This window comes from Gobio gobio (genome assembly GCF_949357685.1).
Source record: "Gobio gobio genome assembly, chromosome: 5".
In the NCBI taxonomy this organism is placed as follows: Eukaryota; Metazoa; Chordata; class Actinopteri; order Cypriniformes; family Gobionidae; genus Gobio; species Gobio gobio.
Window position 1 is genome coordinate 3,278,830 of NC_137101.1, and position 20,923 is coordinate 3,299,752.

Consider the following 20,923-nt stretch of genomic DNA (forward strand, 5'->3'; position numbering starts at 1 on the left):
TAGGTAACGATCGGACGGTGCACTATATAGGGGATAGGTAACGATCAGACAGTGCACTATATAGGGGATAGGGAACGATCAGACTGGGCACTATATAGGGGATAGGTAACGATCAGACTGGGCACTATATAGGGGATAGGTAACGATCAGACAGTGCACTATATAGGGGATAGGTAACGATCAGACGGTGCACTATATTGGGGATAGGTAACGATCAGACGGTGCACTATATTGGGGATAGGTAACGATCAGACGGTGCACTATATTGGGGATAGGGAACGATCAGACAGTGCACTATATTGGGGATAGGTAACGATCAGACAGTGCACTATATAGGGGATAGGTAACGATCAGACAGTGCACTATATAGGGGTTAGGGAACGATCAGACAGTGCACTATATAGGGGATAGGGAACGATCAGACAGTGCACTATATTGGGGATAGGGAACGATCAGACAGTGCACTATATAGGGGATAGGTAACGATCAGACGGTGCACTATATAGGGGATAGGTAACGATCAGACAGTGCACTATATAGGGGTTAGGGAACGATCAGACAGTGCACTATATAGGGGATAGGGAACGATCAGACAGTGCACTATATAGGGGATAGGGAACGATCAGACAGTGCACTATATAGGGGATAGGGAACGATCAGACTGGGCACTATATTGGGGATAGGTAACGATCAGACAGTGCACTATATAGGGGTTAGGGAACGATCAGACAGTGCACTATATAGGGGATAGGGAACGATCAGACAGTGCACTATATAGGGGATAGGGAACGATCAGACAGTGCACTATATAGGGGATAGGGAACGATCAGACAGTGCACTATATAGGGGATAGGGAACGATCAGACTGGGCACTATATTGGGGATAGGTAACGATCAGACAGTGCACTATATAGGGGTTAGGGAACGATCAGACAGTGCACTATATAGGGGATAGGGAACGATCAGACAGTGCACTATATTGGGGATAGGGAACGATCAGACATTGCACTATATAGGGGATAGGTAACGATCAGACGGTGCACTATATAGGGGATAGGTAACGATCAGACAGTGCACTATATAGGGGTTAGGGAACGATCAGACAGTGCACTATATAGGGGATAGGGAACGATCAGACAGTGCACTATATAGGGGATAGGGAACGATCAGACAGTGCACTATATAGGGGATAGGTAACGATCAGACGGTGCACTATATTGGGGATAGGTAACGATCAGACGGTGCACTATATTGGGGATAGGTAACGATCAGACGGTGCACTATATTGGGGATAGGTAACGATCAGACGGTGCACTATATTGGGGATAGGTAACGATCAGACAGTGCACTATATAGGGGATAGGGAACGATCAGACTGGGCACTATATAGGGGATAGGTAACGATCAGACTGGGCACTATATAGGGGATAGGTAACGATCAGACGGTGCACTATATTGGGGATAGGTAACGATCAGACAGTGCACTATATAGGGGATAGGGAACGATCAGACTGGGCACTATATAGGGGATAGGTAACGATCAGACTGGGCACTATATAGGGGATAGATAACGATCAGACAGTGCACTATATAGGGGTTAGGGAACGATCAGACAGTGCACTATATAGGGGATAGGGAACGATCAGACAGTGCACTATATTGGGGATAGGGAACGATCAGACAGTGCACTATATTGGGGATAGGTAACGATCAGACAGTGCACTATATAGGGGATAGGGAACGATCAGACTGGGCACTATATAGGGGATAGGTAACGATCAGACTGGGCACTATATAGGGGATAGGTAACGATCAGACAGTGCACTATATAGGGGTTAGGGAACGATCAGACAGTGCACTATATAGGGGATAGGGAACGATCAGACAGTGCACTATATTGGGGATAGGGAACGATCAGACAGTGCACTATATAGGGGATAGGGAACGATCAGACAGTGCACTATATTGGGGATAGGTAACGATCGGACGGTGCACTATATAGGGGATAGGTAACGATCAGACGGTGCACTATATAGGGGATAGGGAACGATCAGACTGGGCACTATATAGGGGATAGGTAACGATCAGACTGGGCACTATATAGGGGATAGGTAACGATCGGACGGTGCACTATATAGGGGATAGGTAACGATCAGACAGTGCACTATATAGGGGATAGGGAACGATCAGACTGGGCACTATATAGGGGATAGGTAACGATCAGACTGGGCACTATATAGGGGATAGGTAACGATCAGACAGTGCACTATATAGGGGATAGGTAACGATCAGACAGTGCACTATATAGGGGATAGGTAACGATCAGACAGTGCACTATATAGGGGATAGGGAACAATCAGACAGTGCACTATATAGGGGATAGGGAACGATCAGACAGTGCACTATATAGGGGATAGGGAACGATCAGACAGTGCACTATATAGGGGATAGGTAACGATCAGACAGTGCACTATATAGGGGATAGGGAATGATCAGACAGTGCACTATATAGGGGATAGGGAACGATCAGACAGTGCACTATATAGGGGATAGGGAACGATCAGACAGTGCACTATATAGGGGATAGGGAATGATCAGACAGTGCACTATATAGGGGATAGGGAACGGTCAGACAGTGCACTATATAGGGGATAGGGAACGATCAGACAGTGCACTATATAGGGGATAGGGAACGATCAGACAGTGCACTATATAGGGGATAGGGAACGATCAGACAGTGCACTATATAGGGGATAGGTAACGATCAGACAGTGCACTATATAGGGGATAGGGAACGATCAGACAGTGCACTATATAGGGGATAGGGAACGATCAGACAGTGCACTATATAGGGGATAGGGAATGATCAGACAGTGCACTATATAGGGGATAGGGAACGATCAGACAGTGCACTATATAGGGGATAGGGAACGATCAGACAGTGCACTATATAGGGGATAGGTAACGATCAGACAGTGCACTATATAGGGGATAGGTAACGATCAGACAGTGCACTATATAGGGGATAGGGAACGATCAGACAGTGCACTATATTGGGGATAGGTAACGATCAGACAGTGCACTATATAGGGGATAGGTAACGATCAGACAGTGCACTATATAGGGGATAGGTAACGATCAGACAGTGCACTATATAGGGGATAGGGAACGATCAGACAGTGTAAATTTTCTTTCCATTGGGTTGAATGAAGTCTGATTTCACGTTAGTGTCAGTGAACCGCCTCAGCTCCGATCCAGAGACACGATAGCACAGCTGTGATATAAACGAATCGCTATTGGCTATTTTTAAAAAGAGGTGGAGCTGTTCGATATGCCCCGCCCTCTCTTCCTGTTTCAGTGAAAATTATGTCAACGCATTGAATAATGCTGCACGTTTCAAGGCACTTCATTGGGACATTAAATAGCCTACATCATTTACTCTGGAAACAGTTACTGACATTGTATTTTTATCTCATGCCTAAAATTGCACTTTTAAGAAAAAACATAACAATTTGACATACATTTTAAATTTCACCGACATTCATGCTGGCCCTAATCCAACAACACTGAGGATTTTGCAGAAGCTGGTGTTGCTAGAGACCCTTGTTATCAGAACAACAACATTCCTGCACTGTCAACGCCAGTCAGCGGCTCCAGAGATGCAGCGGACATTGTGTTCCTGTCATAAACACAGATCTAGCCTTTCGTTTGGATCCTACAGGACAACAAACAGCTTATCTGAGCGTTCACACTCACACTCATCACACACACACACACACACACAGGGCTTATGTCCATCGAAATCCATTCATATCTACACCTTATTAACATTTAGCCTCTTTTCCGATTCACTACTTTTTAGGCAAGCTGAGGATTTGATAGTATGACGTATGCTTCGATGAATGCAATGATTTTAATCCTGATTATGACATCAAAAGCAGGACAAAACCAGTAAAAGTCTAAGAGAGAAGAGGATTTTTTAAAATCCTCACAATGGCCCATGCTAGGCTGATAACAGTTCTTGGGATAATCTGCCCCTCACTATTAGCCTGTGACGTGTTACTTCAGCTTCATGTGGTATTTTTGGCACATATGAAAAAACTAAAAACACTGAAGAGTATTCTGGGTAGTCCAATTCTCTTGATGTCAACAACACTAAATGGTACCCTTTAACCCCTTAATGTCACCCCCCTTTTTGAGAATAGATGTGAAAATGTACTATCCAAACTTAAATGACTGTAATTCAAGATGGCTTTGGAATATACACTCACCTAAAGGATTATTAGGAACACCACTAATACTGTGTTTGATCCCTTTCGCCTTCAGAACTGCCTTAATTCTACCTGGCATTGATTCCACAAGGTGCTGAAAGCATTCTTTAGAAATGTTGGCCCATATTGATAGGAGAGCATCTTGCAGTTGATGGAGATTTGTGGGATGCACATCCAGGGCACGAAGCTCCCGTTCCACCACATCCCAAAGATGCTCTATTGGGTTGAGATCTGGTGACTGTGGGGGCCATTTTAGTTCAGTGAACTCATTGTCATGCTCAAGAAACCAATTTGACATGATTGGAGCTTTGTGACGGTGCATTATCCTGCTGGAAGTAGCCATCAGAGGATGGGGACATGGTGCTCATAAAGGGATGGACATGGTCAGAAGCAATGCTCAGGTAGGCCGTGGCATTTAAACCATGCCCAATTGGCACTAAGGGGCCTAAAGTGTGCCAAGAAAACATCCCCCACACCATTACACCACCACCACCAGCCTGCACAGTGGTAACAAGGCATGATGGATCCATGTTCTCATTCTGTTTACGCCAAATTCTGACTCTACCATCTGAATGTCTCAACAGAAATCGAGACTCATCAGACCAGGCAACATTTTTCCAGTCTTCAACTGTCCAATTTTGGTGAGCTCGTGCAAATTGTCGCCTCTTTTTCCTATTTGTAGTGGAGATGAGTGGTACCCGGTGGGGTCTTCTGCTGTTGTAGCCCATCCGCCTCAAGGTTGTGTGTGTTGTGGCTTCACAAATGCTTTGCTGCAGACCTCGGTTGTAACGAGTGGTTATTTCAGTCAAAGTTGCTCTTCTATCAGCTTGAATCAGTCGGCTCATTCTCCTCTGACCTCTAGCATCAACAAGGCATTTTCTCCCACAGGACTGCCACATACTGGATGTTTTTCCCTTTTCACACCATTCTTTGTAAACCCTAGAAATGGTTGTGTGTGAAAATCCCAGTAACTGAGCAGATTGTGAAATACTCAGACCGGCCCGTCTGGCACCAACAACCATGCCACGCTCAAAATTGCTTAAATCTCCTTTCTTTCCCATTCTGACATTCAGTTTGGAGTTCAGGAGATTGTCTTGACCAGGACCACACCCCTAAATGCATTGAAGCAACTGCCATGTGATTGGTTGATTAGATAATTGCATTAATGAGAAATTGAACAGGTGTTCCTAATAATCCTTTAGGTGAGTGTAGTCTTGTTTTTATTGCACTTCAAAGAATGAAAGTTTGAAAAAGTTATGGAAATTTCTGTTAATCAATTGTACCATACTAAATATATTTTATTTTATTTAAAATATATATTTTACAAAATAATCTTGACTCTAAAATTACAATGCAATCAAAGCCAAGTTGTGTTCCAAATTTGAAGTTGATATCACAAAAAGTTCCCATGAGATTTTGTTTTGGCACTGTACCAAAAATAGCCACCGGGTGTCACACAAATTAACACACATTTCTGTCCAAATATGACTCTATCACAGAACAGTCATCAAATATGGAACCTTGAGATTCAGACCTTTCCGTCGATATGTGTTTTGTCAAGATTAAATACGTTTTTGATTATAAAGTAGTTAAAATAAAATGTTTTATATGAAAACTGACACCGCCCACTAGGGGAGGAGTCCGCTAGAAGAATTTAGAGTACCGTTTCCATGGTAACACAAAGTCTGATTTCAAAACGGTTTTCACAGGATGAATTTTGAGTTTCTAAGGTTTCGAATGACACCCAATTTATGATGATTACTAAAAATGAGAAATGATGGAAAAAAGGTGATTTAAAAAAATCGCCAAGCGTCCCGCTAGTGGAACGGTGACAGATAAGGGGTTAAATGTTTAAATTTAGCATTAGGCCACTTAAAATATAGGATTCTGAAGAGCAGTTTTGAAGCGTAAAGTAGGGTCGAGCTGGCCGTCGCCATCTTGGCAGCGCGTCACTCCCGGATAACAGAAAATGGGCAAAGAGGCGGGATGTGGGCGGAGCTGAGGTGACGCGATGACTAACAGACAGCAGACAAACGGCAATCCACCTGTCACTCAAAGTGGCCACGCCCTTAATAATGCAGAACTTTAAGGCTTTATATAATGTAAACGAATGAGTTATTAAAAAATTCACCCCCCTCACAGTCGTCATGAAGGGCAAAATTAGCCGTATAGACCAAAAGCACAATGTGTCCCAGACTGTAAACATGTGTTCTTCTGCTGTAAAGTTGGGCATTTTAACATGAGCTCAATGAGATTCTGCTCCTTCTGGAGTCTGTCTCTAGTGGCCAGTCCATGAACTGCAGTTTAAGTCACTTCCGTATCGGCTTCAAGAGAAACTGGGGGAGGTGCCGCTTGTTTTTATTAGACGGGTGAGCAACTGTCTCAATTCTCGTTTTCATGATTTACCGCACAGTGCCATGTTTTACCGCCTAATATGATCTCGCTCACCGCAGCGTGAACAAGTGTCTCATAGTAGCGCTGAGCCAACGCACAGAATCGCATTATAACATCACTTTAACACACTCAAATGTATGTGATATGATAAAATGTGTGTGTGTGTGTGTGTGTGTAATATGACCACACACACACATAAACAGAAGAATTAAAGCACTCGTTTGCGGCAGAATAAACGCTACGCGAAATCCTTTGTTTTGAATGAGCGACCTCTAGTGTCGAAAAATTACATACTGTGCCTTCAAAGTGTTTCAAATTCAAGCATGTTGGTAAAAACGGCTTGCTATTATAAGGACATTACCCTTTCTCTCTAAGCCATCTCCTCAGTCTCAGTCTATCTGCTTATTTTGGACATGAACAATGCAGTCAGCATTTACCGACAGGCCTCGCTGTGGCCATGTTGTGAGCTCACATGCTTTTTGCAGCTCTGTCTGATTGACTCCTGACTCCCAAAAAAGCAACGACATCATGGGCTGGGGCTTTGTACCGCGTCGCTCTGATCCTGCTCTTAAGACCCCTCCAGCTGCCCACCACAGCAGATCACTCTCACAACATCCCAGACCACTCGAAGGATCTCATGTCCCAATACTGAGACAAAACCAGGACTTTCAGACTTCGAGCACACTACCAAAAAGGCCATGAGTACATTTGGCTACCGACGGGAACTGAGTAAGTACGAGGATTTGGATGAAGACGAGCTTTTGGCCTCGTTGACCGCTGAGGAACTCCAGGAGCTGGAGAAGGAGTTGGCTGATATCGACCCAGACGACAATCTTCCCATCGGACTGCGACAGAGAGATCAGACGGCTAAGACTCCCACTGGAACATTCAGCAGGGAAGCGTTGATGAAATACTGGGAAAATGAGACACAAAAACTGTTGGAGGAGGAGAGGATCGGCTCCACAAGCCCTAGACAGGTCAGTGATCCACAACATCTACACTAACCGGGGGTACAACACATTTGTACCTTATTTATCCCTACATTTAAGTACCTTAGAGAAGTAATATGTACTGTATTATGGTAGTACTAGAACCCTAACCCTTGACCTTTAGGGGGAAATAGTGTACAAAGTGGCAAGCCTAACCCTTGTATCCCTAATTTGTGTGTTGGGTTCAAACTTAAGGATGCTATATTTAAGGGTTTAGATCTGAATTGTTGAATAGCAGTCACCATTTGGCTAACATTTGGTAAATATCCAAATAATGTACATCGGAGAAAGGAATGATTTGAAAGGTGAAGGGCAGGGCCTAAAATTAACTTTTTAAACCCTAACGCTCAAAATAATGATTTGGTTTGAGTAGAGCCAACTCACAAATGAGTTCAATCAAATTAACTTTTATGAGTATTTAGATTTTTTTTCTTCTTTTGAGTTCTCAAAACTGACACATTTTAAGTAATCTGAACTGTTTCATTGTTTTGAGTTTTATGAACTTGTTTCTTTAAATTTAGACTAACTTTAACTGAAACTGGGCTGGGATATCTATTTCCCAGCATGCTTTGCCATGACACTCAAAAGGGACAGTACCATTTTTTTTGCAATTCTCTATTCCAATTTCGATGCCACTGCTAAAACTACTAGCCGAACTAATATAACTTTAAAACACTATTAAAGACGAGTAACAGTAGTTTTCAGGTAGAGCCATTGAATAAAGTAATCAAATGTAAAACACTGGATAGTTTTCACAGTATAATATAAACAGATCAATCCTTATTAAAGTTTCAAAAGTTATTCAGTCAAGAGCAGAGAATTATTTTTTCTTTGTCCTTTTTTGTTTGATTTACATTAAAAACAGACAGCAGTAGAAATATTAGGCTGCTGTCACTTTAAGAGCGAATGCACGGATCCAATACACTGATACTGATACACATGTGTTATCTTTCTCGACCAGTGATGGGAATAACAACGTTTTAGATAAACAGCGTTACTAACGGAATTATTTTTTTCAGTAATGAGTAATCAAAGAGTTACTGTTTCTCCCTTACGACGCCGTTAGCGATACTGAGAATAAAATGCGCCGTTACTATAATTAAGCTCACTGAAGCGGTTTTCATCTGATCAGGCTCTCTGTCAGTCGGACCTGTAACGTTTTTTTCTCTGGTTGGTGTGTGTGTGTGTGTGTGCGTGCATGCCATGCGTGTTTGTGGTACACATAACTGATGATGATAAGTGGGTGGGAGACAAGGTTGAGGTTGATAGGTTGAGTTCATACACACACCTATGACCAGTGTTGGGGGTAACGCATTACAAGTAACTTGAGTTACGTAATAATATTACTTTTTCAAGTAACTAGTAAAGTAACGCATTACTTTTCAAATTCAAATACAATTCAAAAACTCAAGTTACATTTTCACATTTATTTGACTGACAGCTCTCCTGCCCCCATGTTGAGAAAATTTGAGAGTAAGTGTAGAGGCGTTGTGTGTAAATGTGTTATTGTAGTTCTAGACTAAATGTGAGCATTTGTTCATCTCATTTGCACAATAAAGATTCAGTACTCCTCAAAATGAATAAAATCAGTCAAATGCAAAATCAGAATACTATGCAAACCTCAAATATATAAATGTTAAATAAAACAAATATTTGTATGCATTTAATCTACCTTTATTGACCAATGTCTTGCAACTGACCTTCGATGATAAATATTACTGGATTTTTTGTTTTTTTTGGTAAAACGTTTTTCTCCTGCGTCCTATTCTTCCATTATCCAGAATAGCAGCACATCTTTACCTCAGCCTGAGGCTTATTATCTCAATTCTGGTATGAAGAGGTCTTTACATTTGCACAAAAATAGAACTTTTTTTGCTATTAAAAAACAAAACAAAAAAACAAGCCCAGCCCAGGTGAGAAAAAGTAACGCAAAAGTAATGTAACATTACTTTTCTTACAAAGTAACTAAGTAACTCAATTAGTTACTTTTTAAGGGAGTAACGCAATATTGTAATGCATTACTTTTCAAAGTAACTTTCCCCAACACTGCCTATGACACACACATGCATGCATATGCACAGTCACACACACCAACGACCAGGAGGAGTCAGAGCGATGGCAAGTCCAACGTCTTCAAAGGTAGCTTTCGCAAACTGGAAGTATAAGCGCTACTTTTCCCTCGTTGAGGTGAAAGGTAAGAATGTTTATGTGATGTGCAACTCATGCCCAGGAAGAAAGAGTCTCTCCATGTCGGTGGCAAGTAATTCTAATCTAATGAAGCGCCTCACATCACATGCTGCCACAAAATTAGTGGCTTAAAACCCAGGTGATAACGTGAGCTCCACTACCAAAGAAGTAGTATAGTACTGATAATATTTACACGATATTTACTCTATAGTAGGTCTACTGATAATATTTACACTATAGTAGGTCTACTGATAATATTTACAATAATGTATTGTATTGGATAGGTGTCTCTCACATTGTCCCACAGCAACATTACAAAAGTGTACATTAATGTACAGTGTTTTATAATAATAATTTATTCTATTTAGTGTCCAATTCATTCATTTAACATATTTAATATTCGGGGCATCCAAGTTATTTGACATATTTGAAAAAAAAAAAGTAACGCAGTAATTACTTTCCCTGGTAATTAGTTACTTTTATAAAGATGTAACTCAGTTACTAACTCAGTTACTATTTGTAAGAAGTAACTAGTAACTATAACTAATTACTTTTTTAAAGTAACATGCCCAACACTTTTCTCGACTTCATTCACTTAAGACTGTTGCTGTGCTCGAAATCGCCCCTATTCCCTACATTACTCCACTAATATAGCCCACTTGAGTGAGTGAATAAAAACGATTGAGTGAATTCGGACACTGAGTGCACAGGAAGGCCTGCTGCTTTTGCATAGTTTGTCCTTGCCGTTTAATAATTATTTGAAATGTAGCAAACTGCCAGCTCCAGTAGTAATGACAATATTTATCTAGAACACTAGCATGTATAAACCGTAATTAAACGATTTAATAACCAATAAAAAAGTGATGTATACCCTTTGGGATGTATGTTATTATGCTGGACCAGCGTGGTTTGGGAAATTAATGGATGGATGATTGATTCAGCTGCGGGCGCCAACTTCTGGCGAGACGCGGGAATTCATTCAGCTCGCAAATCTCACAGTGCATTATGGGTATTCTCTAGCTGTTGAGTTGTACACTCGTTATTGAGGTGCATTGTGGGATTGAATGAGTGCACTCAATAACGTCCACTATGGTTTCGGACACCACTAAATGACTGTCCCCTCAAATAGTGCCCTGTTTAAGGATATAGGGGGGGGGGGGGGAGATTTCGGACACAGCCTGTGTTTACTTCGATACTTGCCGAGACGGGCATTTTTGTACATAATTTTGTGCGAACATGTCCGTTCAAGCGCAAGAAGACATGAAAGAGAGATCATTTCAGTATTCACTCGCTATCTTTCTGTGCGTGCGCTTCGGATGTTCAAACTTTCCACACAGCGTGTGAGTAACGAATTGAGTTCTCTTTCGCTTCTTCTTGCGCTTGAATATTTAAATAGGCAATACTTTCACGACGATGCTGGCCTGTTAACTGTCCCGAGTGTCGTTCATGTTTGTTCATGTTCTCACAACATTGCATTGTTAGAATTCATACAAATATTACCAGCAAACTGGCGATTGATACCGTTTCACATACTCGCAAATGCCGTAATTTTTACGTTACTTTTAGGCCCTGGTGAAGGGACACTATGGGTCTGGGACTCTATATCTCATAATACCACCAGGACCAATGGCACCAATGCTTTTCTAACAATGACTTTATCAATTCCAGAAAGACGAAGACGGCAGAGAAGAGGAGGAATGCACAACTGAGAGCGACACTGAAGAATCTGGGGATGAAAAAGACGAGGCTGAAGAAAATGAGAAAGACGCACAGAAATATCGGGCCGTTGAAGAAGACCAAGAAGAGGAACCAGAAGAAGAGGAGAGTGAACCAGTGACAGAAGAAGAGGAGGAGGAGGAGGAGGAAGAAGAAGAGGAGGAGGAGGTGGAAGAAGAAGAAAAGGAGGAAGAAGAAAATGAAGACAAAATGGCACTCGATTGTACTACTCAACCTCAACAGAGTTGGTCTTCCAATGGTCAGTCCAATCGCACAATGCCAGAGCCTGAAAGACGACACTCCCCACTAATGGGCGAACCAAAGGTCCAAGTTCAGGAGCCCAGTCGCCTGTCAGGAAACCCCACTGTGGTGGACGAGGTTCTGGAAAAGATCCTCAACCATGACCCAGATACCATTGAAGTCAACCTCAACAACATTGACAATATCTCCCAAGACACTCTTATCCGATTTGCAGAGGCCTTGCGCTCTAACACACACGTACGCTTCTTTAGTCTTGCCAACACACATGCGGATGACCAGGTGGCTTTCGCCATTGCCAAGATGCTGAGGGAAAACAGCAACATCACAAACCTCAACATCGAGTCCAACTTTATTACAGGGAGGGGTATCCTGGCTCTGGTGCAAGCCCTCACCCGAAACAGAACTCTTACGGAAATGCGATTTCACAACCAACGGCACATTTGTGGAGGTCAGGTGGAAATGGAGATCGTAAAGTTACTGAGGGAGAACACCACAGTGTTAAAGCTGGGGTACCAGTTCGACCTTCCAGGCCCTCGTATAAGCATGACGACCATTCTCACCCGCAACCAAGACCTCCAAAGACAGAAGAGAATGCAGGAGATGCGTCAAGGAGGTGCAGCGACTCCGACAAACCCAAGAACGGTCGCCCTTCAGAAGAGCACGACCAACTCTTCTCCGTACGGCTCACCTCGGAGTTCACCATGGTCATCTCCGAAGCTACCACGCATTGACATGGCAAAGAAGAACGCCACCCCTGCTCCTTCTCCTCCACCACCACCTCCTCCACCACCACCACCACCACCTCCCCCACCCAAAGAAACAAAGTCTCCCTCCAGAATGATCGCAGAGGTCATCAAACGGCAAGAGGGGACCTCCAAGAAACAGCAGCATGGGTCCACCAAATCCAGGTCCAAGAAGGGCAAAAAGGGGGCAGCGAAGCAAACAGAGACTAACAGCATATTAAAGGAACTGAAGAATGCTCTGAGACCCATCAATGACAGAGAGAACTCCAGACCATCCACGCCTCAACGCTGCTCTCATGACCAACTCATGGACGCCATCAGAGGCAGTAGCATCAAAAATCTCAGAAGGGTGAGTATCTCCCAAAACCTAGTGAGCTTTCTGAAAATTAGACCTCAAATGACTGATTTGTGAAACTCCACACAGGCAGTTTTTCCAAATACAAAGGTCTTGTTTAAGAAAGTGTGAGCATACCTTGCATTGTTGCCACACCTGCTTATAACAGGTGACGTGTCACAATCCAATCTATATTAGAGGCATTCTTTAAAGACTATGGTTATCGTGACCGTGGGTTATATTAACATTGGGGGGGACCAAAGGGTGTTTTTTTTATTTATTTAAAGGATAATAAATAAGGTTACACTTTACTTTAAAGTGACACATTACATTGAACTTACTCAAGTACTGAGTAATATTAATTAACTATGTACTTACTATACACTCTTAAAAATAAAGGTTCTTAAATGGTTCTGTGGCGGGGTGTATGGTTCCATGAAGAACCTTTAATATCCAAATAACCTGTCCATTGCACAAAAGGTTCCTTGTGGTGCAGTAAGGTTCTTTAGACTATAAAATGGTTCTTTAAAGAACCTTTCACAAAATGGTTCTTCAGGGAACCAAAAATGGTTCTTCTATGGCATCTAAAACCCCTTTTTGGTTCTTCCTGGCACCTTTATTTTTAAGGGTGTAGAGTTGCGGTTAGGGTTTGTTACTTATAATTATGCATAATTTACTGTTATTACTAGAGTAAGTACAAGTAGTAATGTGCAACTAAGTCACCTTAAAATAAAGAGTTACCTTAATTAATTAAATGGGATAAGGGAAATATATAAGAATGGTAAAAGAAGTTACACTTTATTTTAAGGAGTCATTGTTACAGTGTAATTATATATTTAAGTACTGAGTAATATAAACTAACTACATGTACTTACTATAGGATTAGGGTAGGATTAGGGTTTGGTTGAGGGTTAGTTGCATTTATTTATGCATCATTTACTGTTATTACTATGTAAGTACATGTAACATATGTAACGGACACTGTAAAATAAAGTGTTACCGATGTTATTTTTTATTATAAAATATGCAAATTCATTCTCATTCGTATGTCTAATGCGTCCAAAACACGTTGCTTGTACACAAATCATTTAGACTAAATTATTTTCAAATCAAAAAGGCAAATTTCAACAAAAAAAAAGCTGAGTAGTTTGCATCTAACTCTGCATCATAACTGGATAATACTGTCAACATTTCTATCGTAAAATATTATGTTTAGCTACTTACAACTTATCACACACTTTTTCGCTGTTCAAAAACTGAAGCGTTCTCATCGTCAGTGAACATTTAAGCCCCGCCTTCTTTGATTTGATTGGCCATCTCAATCATTTAGACATTGATGAGTGCTGTTAGGGCGCTGTTCACACACTTTTTCGCTGTTCAAAAATGAAAGCGTTCCGTTGGAATTCGTACTCATCGTCAGTGAACATTTAAGCCCCGCCTTCTTTGATTTGATTGGCCATCTCAATCTTTTAGACATTGATAAGTGCTGTTAGGCCGCTGTTCTTACACTTTTTTGCTGTTCAAAAACGAAAGTCGCGCTGGAATTCGTACTCATCGTCAGTGAACATTTAAACCCCGCCTTCTTTGATTTGATTGGCCATCTCAATCATTTAGACATTGATGAGTGCTGTTAGGCCGCTGTTCACACACGTTTTCGCTGTTTTAAAACTAAAGTGTCGCGTTGGAATTCATACTCATCGTCAGTGAACATTTAAGCCCCGCCTTCTTTGATTTGATTTGGCGAGCGCTGAGGCAGACAAGCCTAAAAATTTAACTTACGTTAAAATGTTTTTTCATCCTAACAAAAATAGATCAGTGAGTAATGGAGTGCAGAAGAGCAACATCAAGAATATTAAATATTGGGGGGACAATTTGGCCATTTCTAATGATTTGAAGCGACTTATGTTGGTTACAGCCCTGACCATGAAAGTAGAACAGATGTGGTGAAATTCTCAAAACTCAACCGTAGCTTCTGTTCATCATGCGGCAGTGGAAAATTCAGCGTTATCCTCTGATAAGGCCTCCTGACCCCACACTTGATGCTGCTATGAATAGAAACCATTTTGCCCGTCTCGATAAGGCAGATGCCTTGGTGCTGTGGAAAATGAAAACGGTTTAAGTCGACGGTTATAATATTATACAAGCAAACAAAAATAGACTACTTGTCTTGGTTTTATTATTGGTTGGTTGCATATATAAATAAGGTCATGGTACATTTAACTGTGCTGTGAACAAATGTAGTTAAACTAGGAAAAATGGAGGGATCTGACCTTTTAATTCTTCGCAGGTGGAGGTTCCTCAGCATCTTCGGTAACCAGGCCTGCAGGAAAGCATCATCTGCGAATACAGACACTGTGTGCTTTTCTCAGCATCACACCGACTGTCAGAACAATTGCATTAAAATGTTTAAAATGTGACAAATTCTGCATTCTTGACCACAACAGGGGCATGTTTAAAATAACAGGTATTGAGAATGACCTGGATATTTGCACTGTATTCATTTTTTACAATTAGTCATAGTGTTTGTGCTGTTGTTGTGACTGTAAATGAATCTACTTTGCCTTGTTAATGATTTTTAACATGATTCATGTCTGTATAAATGTAAATATTTGACTTGGTTTAAAGGATTAAAAATCATCAATTCAATAATCGATTAAAATGATGTGTGTGTTGCTAAGTAGAATTTACCAAAACAGGTGCAATGGTCAGAAGATTAGCCTCCCATAAGCAAACGCAGGGCCGACATGACTTTGCTGGAGAGTATTAGTTGTATGAATATCAGTCTCTTAATCCGGATCCTGTATGTTTGTGTATTTTGGAAGAGTTCCCCGAGACTAAATCCACTCTGCAGCTGTTCACCGAGAACAGAGAAATGTTTTTAGCAGCAGCGGAGGAAGGAACGAATCTAAAAGACAAACTCTCCCACAGAGGAATCGTTTAAAAGCGATAGTTCAACCAAAAATTAAAATTATGTCAATAATTACAAACCCGTAAGACTTTCCCTCATCTTCAGAACACAAATGAAGACCTTTTTGATGAAATCTGAGAGATTTCTGCCCCTCCATTGACAGAACTACCACTTGACGCTTCAAAAAGTTAATAGAGAGATTATTAAACGAATTCATATGAATTGAGCGGTTTAGTCCACATTTTCTGATGAGACTTTATCGCTTTATATGATAAACAGATTAAATTTAGGATTTTAATCGCATATAAACAGGGTTTGAAGTGAACTTTTTCACTCACCGGCCAATTTGGCTAACGTACTATTTGTTTTTAAGTTAGCCTACTAGTGCTGTCAATTGATCAAAAATTAACTGCTTAAATCGCAGATTGTTTCTGTCATCAAACATATTGTAATAACCAACTTAAAGGGTTTTTGTCTTACCCTTATGGTACACTTATAAGTGTTTATATTGGGACTATTTCAGGCTGCGGAGGAGCAGTCCCCTGCGTGACTCGCCATAGACATAAACAGAGAGAAGTAGCTCCGGCTGCAATGTTCTTCCGCAAGACGCGTATTTTTACGAACTGCATATATTTTAAATATTTGTTGTAATGGCATCTTTTTATGAACGAAGGCCAGTCTCACTGATACTGATGTCTTTATGAAACGGATTTATTTAACATTAATGAGAGACATTCAACATTACAGTAGCTTATAATAACTGAAAACTCTATCAATTTCAACATTTGGCTTTTAAAAATATATATTTTTTAAATTAAGTGAACTTAAAACAATCCTCACATTATAATAAACGTCATATTTACCTGTGGCCTGTCAAACAGGAAGGAAATATACAGATATATATATAAGTGAAATGAATAAAAAACACCAAAACACACAAAGGTTATGTAAATATTAACATTTATTTGAGTGTACAATTTTAATAATCCTTTTTCAACCTCATTTCAAAGGTTTCAAGTCTCGATGCAAAGCAACCCTGGTTCAACGAAGGATAAAAACTGGAAAAGATATTTTAACTGCTGTTCAACTATACGATACGAGCCTCTCTCGGAGTTAGTACAGCCTCACAGTGAGTTAGTAGTGAAACTTTGAGAACCGTCCGTTTACGTTGTGTTCGATTTCTTAGTTTTTTTTAAAATGGCACACATTAAATTCCAACATGAACCGTCTCCGTCAGGAAAAACGAAAAACTAAACGCATGCCTGTGAGATTTGTTGTAATGCCAGTAAAATGCTGTTATAATAGCTGTAGTGTTTCTCACATCTAATGTTAAGGAGAGTCCTGACATAGTAGCTATAGCACACGAAGTGTAAACATAACCGTCGTATTGCGCTGTACCCCCACAATTAACGTCATCGTGCAAAAATATAAACCGACTCAAACTCTGAGCAAATTTACAAATTAGCAAATGGGGCTAAATATGCTTTTTTTGTTGTAGTTAAGAAAATAATAGTGCTAAACTACGTTCTGAATAAGAAAAGGTAAAGTATGAAAATAGTGTTCTCGCTTCACAATATCAACATTAAAGTCTCGCTCATCTTGTTCCCTAGAGTCGACGTCCCTTCGACCAATGATGAAGAAAAAAAAAAACCCCAAAACAAAACAAAAGACCCCAAAAACATTCAACTCTACAAATCAAGAAACTTGATGTAAAATTGCACGCTGATCCAGGAGGGGGGTAAAAACTTTACAGGAGATACATGACAAACCTTTACAGATTAAATGAGGTATTGCACAGATAAAAAAAAAAAAAAAAAAAAGCATAAAGGCAACAAAAAGAAAAATTTACAGCAAATCGGTCCTCCATTTACATTACAATTTGATAATATTCAGAAAGACAAGAGCGATGTAGTGTCTTATTTGTTTTTCGGGCAGCCCTGGTCATCAGTCTTCCCACTCGTCGTCGTCCTCGAAATCTTCTTCGTCATCATCGTCCTCGTCTTCATCTGCAAACCCACAGAGAGCACGTTAAGTTTTCTAGTGTAGGACAATGCCGATTGTAATGGTCATAAAACGTCACCACACACACCTGAAGAGTGGATTGCTTTGCTCCTCTTCTGCATGACCTCCATCAGCGCCCCCACGATCCCAGCTGAGGGGGCGGCAGTGGGCGAAGCCGAATCATTAGAGTCCGGTACCTGAGAAGGTCACATGATCAGAATGTTTTTGTTCAACCAGAATGTCATGCAGTCCTGATATGAGTGAGTCTTAATGAGTGAGTCACTGAATCATTCATTCAGCCGATTCGTTCAAAAAGTCGGTTCATTCAGGAACGAAGCATTTGACTGTTTTAATGAGTGAGTCACTGAATCATTCATTCAACTCATTTGTTCAAAAAGTCAGTTCATTCAGGAACTAAGCATTTGACTGCCTTAATGAGTGAGTCACTGAATCATTAATTCAGCCATTTCGTTCAAAAAGTCGAGTCATTCAGGAATGAAGCATTTGACTGTTTTAATGAGTGAGTCATTGAATCATTCATTCAACTGATTCGTTCAAAAAGTCGGTTAATTCAGAAACTAAGCATTTGACTGCCTTAATGAGTGAGTGATTGAAAAGTTGATTCATTCAGGAACGAAGAATTTGACTGTCTTAATGAGTGAGTCATTGAATCATTCATTCAACCGATTTGTTCAAAATGCCGGTTCATTCAGGAACAAAGGATTTGGCTGTCATAATGAGCAAGTAATTGAATCATTCATTTAACCGATTCGTTCAAAAAGTCAGTTCATTCAGGAACGAAGCATTTGACTGTCTTAATGAGTGAGTCATTGAACTATTCATTCAAAAAGTTGATTAATTCAGGAACAAAGCATTTGACTGTTTTAATGAGTGAGTCATTGAATCATTCATTCAGCCGATTTGTTCAAAAAGCCGGTTCATTCAGGAATGAAGCATTTGACTGTTTTAATGAGTGGGTCATTGAATCATTAACTCAGCCGATTTGTTCAAAAAGTCGATTCATTCAGGAACGAAGCATTTGACTGCCTTAATGAGTGAGTCATTGAATCATTAACTCAGCCGATTTGTTCAAAAAGTTGATTCATTCAGGAACAAAGCATTTGACTGTCTTAATGAGTGAGTCGTTGAACTATTCATTCAGCCGATTCGTTCAAAAAGTTGGTTCATTCAGAAACTAAGCATTTGACTGCCTTAATGAGTAGGGCTGTAGCGATACACTAATCTCACGATACGATACGATACTCGATATTCAGCTCACGATACGATATATATCACGATATTCAGCCAACGATACGATTCGATACGATATAATTCGATACACTTACATCATTTTCTGAAAGATTTAAAGGGGACAGAGTGAATTTGGTGACATCTTGTGAGTGTTTCATTTACTTGGATTGAATTAACTGAACTGAAAACTAAAATCATCAATTACACAATATATGTCTCTGACGGGACAGAGAATCTACAGCTTGCAAATGCTGGACAAAATGAATCAAAGATGTGTTGAGAAAATTAGTTCCATTTATTGAAACAGTGCAAACTGTAGCTTACAAGCCTTTGAAAAGTAAATAAAGTTCAGTATTGCAATTAATAACGGAGTTTTAAAAATTGCAGCAAGTGGCCTGTTCTGAACAGTTTCTTTGACAGCTTTTTTAGCTTGACACTGACATTTGGTAGTATTTCCAGAGTATTTCACGTTTGTGTCACACAGCTTGCAAACCAACCGCGATGCTTTGTCTAAGTCAAGGGTCTCCAACCTTTTTTCATTTGAGAGCTACTTTTTAAAAAAGAAAGTCAAAGAGAGCTACTCATGTTATATAATACTTAAAACTCTTAAATAATGCATCATAATTCTCATATTAACAACCATCCAAACTGTTTTACACCTGAAAGAGTATAGTAGTAGTTCCAGTAGTCGGTACAATACCACTATTTTTTTTTTTTACATAAATTTTTTATTATATATGATGATAATCATAAGTCAATAATACATAAACATGTAAAGGCTGTATGCTGTTTAAAAGTAAACATTGTTTATAAATGAAAGATCAAGTGAAAAATAAGCAACCATTAATAATTATATAATTAGTATTATTTATTTCATAATTATTATTATTAGTAGAGACGTATTATTATTACATAGAGACGTAGCTAAATGTACTGTAGGCTACAATCTGTAGTCAATGTCTTCACTTTTATTTTGACGGGTTGCCGTGATTACCAGTGTGTGTGTTCATGATATGACAGTGGGTGCGCGTCTCATTCTCATTCAGCTCCCTAGTTCAGTCAGGGATCAGCCCATTGACTCATGTCCTGATCAGTGCCCTGACTACTGAACCAGGAGCAGAATGAGACGCAGCCAGTTTTCTCAAATGAAACGGTAAATTCTCATGAAGTGACGGTTTATGCCTTCATGTCGGCAGAGACTACAAGAGCGAGTGCGCGCGCGGCGCTCGTCATCCACACAGACGCAGCACATGCAGGAGTAATATTTAAATAGTATTATTTACAGACACTAGTATATATTCGGCTTCAGTCTGGAGCCCTGCGCTTAAATGAACACGGAAGTGACTGAACGCAGCTGCTATGGTGAGCTATTTTTAGAACAGACCCGCGGGCGACTCCTGTTGTTGACCCCTGAGTCTAAGTCGTCGCTTTCCTTCTTCTTTTTAAACCCAAAGTGCTCCCACACATCTGCTTTTAAGCATGAAGGCGTTGGATTTATATTCGCCGCCATTTTTTTTAATCTCTTCGCTCTGACTCCGTAAACAAGAAGAGCTAGACGTCGGCGTCTGTGTAAAGTTAGTAGTGCGGGTAACTTGCTCTACAGCGGTACTAGCGGCTGGCTGACCAAATCGCTCTTCCTGCAACGCAAATGAGGGTAAACACGGGGATTTGAATGGGACTTATGTATCGATACTCGTGGCTTAAAAATCGATACTTTCTTGGGAGAAAAAATATCGATTTATATCGCAGAATCGATAAAATTGCCCAGCCCTATTAATCAGAGTCATATAAGAGTCATATAATAAGAGTCATTGAAAAGTTGATTCATTCAGGAACGAAGCATTTGACTGTCTTAATGAGTGAGTCAT

General features: G+C 40.4%; 2 protein-coding genes across 3 annotated transcripts in view; one reads left to right on the top strand and one right to left on the bottom strand.

Moving 5' to 3' along the window:
* The first annotated feature begins 7,208 nt into the window (after positions 1–7,208).
* lmod2b (leiomodin 2 (cardiac) b) lies at positions 7,209–16,758 on the top strand. Its single transcript, XM_079817917.1, has 3 exons — positions 7,209–7,642; positions 11,510–12,910; positions 15,183–16,758. Exons 1-3 carry the CDS (start codon positions 7,364–7,366, stop codon positions 15,207–15,209), a joined length of 1,707 nt encoding a protein of 568 aa, XP_079674043.1. The 5' UTR covers positions 7,209–7,363; the 3' UTR covers positions 15,210–16,758.
* The window catches only part of waslb (WASP like actin nucleation promoting factor b), a 41,560-nt gene continuing 37,384 nt past the window's right edge, over positions 16,748–20,923 (bottom strand). For both annotated transcript variants that reach the window (XM_079817919.1, XM_079817918.1), the window contains 2 exons: positions 17,893–18,001; positions 16,748–17,809 (listed from right to left, as the gene is read on the bottom strand). In XM_079817919.1, the coding sequence (XP_079674045.1) occupies positions 17,748–17,809; positions 17,893–18,001 (171 nt within the window). In that variant the 3' untranslated portion in view covers positions 16,748–17,747. The remainder of the gene's footprint in view (positions 17,810–17,892; positions 18,002–20,923) is intronic.

Coding starts and splice junctions, on each gene's coding strand:
- lmod2b (XM_079817917.1), top strand. CDS start 7,364: ATGAGTACATTTGGCTACCGACGGGAACTGAGTAAGTACGAGGATTTG. Junction 7,643..11,509: donor GCTCCACAAGCCCTAGACAG/GTCAGTGATCCA, acceptor TATCAATTCCAG/AAAGACGAAGACGGCAGAGA. Junction 12,911..15,182: donor GCATCAAAAATCTCAGAAGG/GTGAGTATCTCC, acceptor AATTCTTCGCAG/GTGGAGGTTCCTCAGCATCT.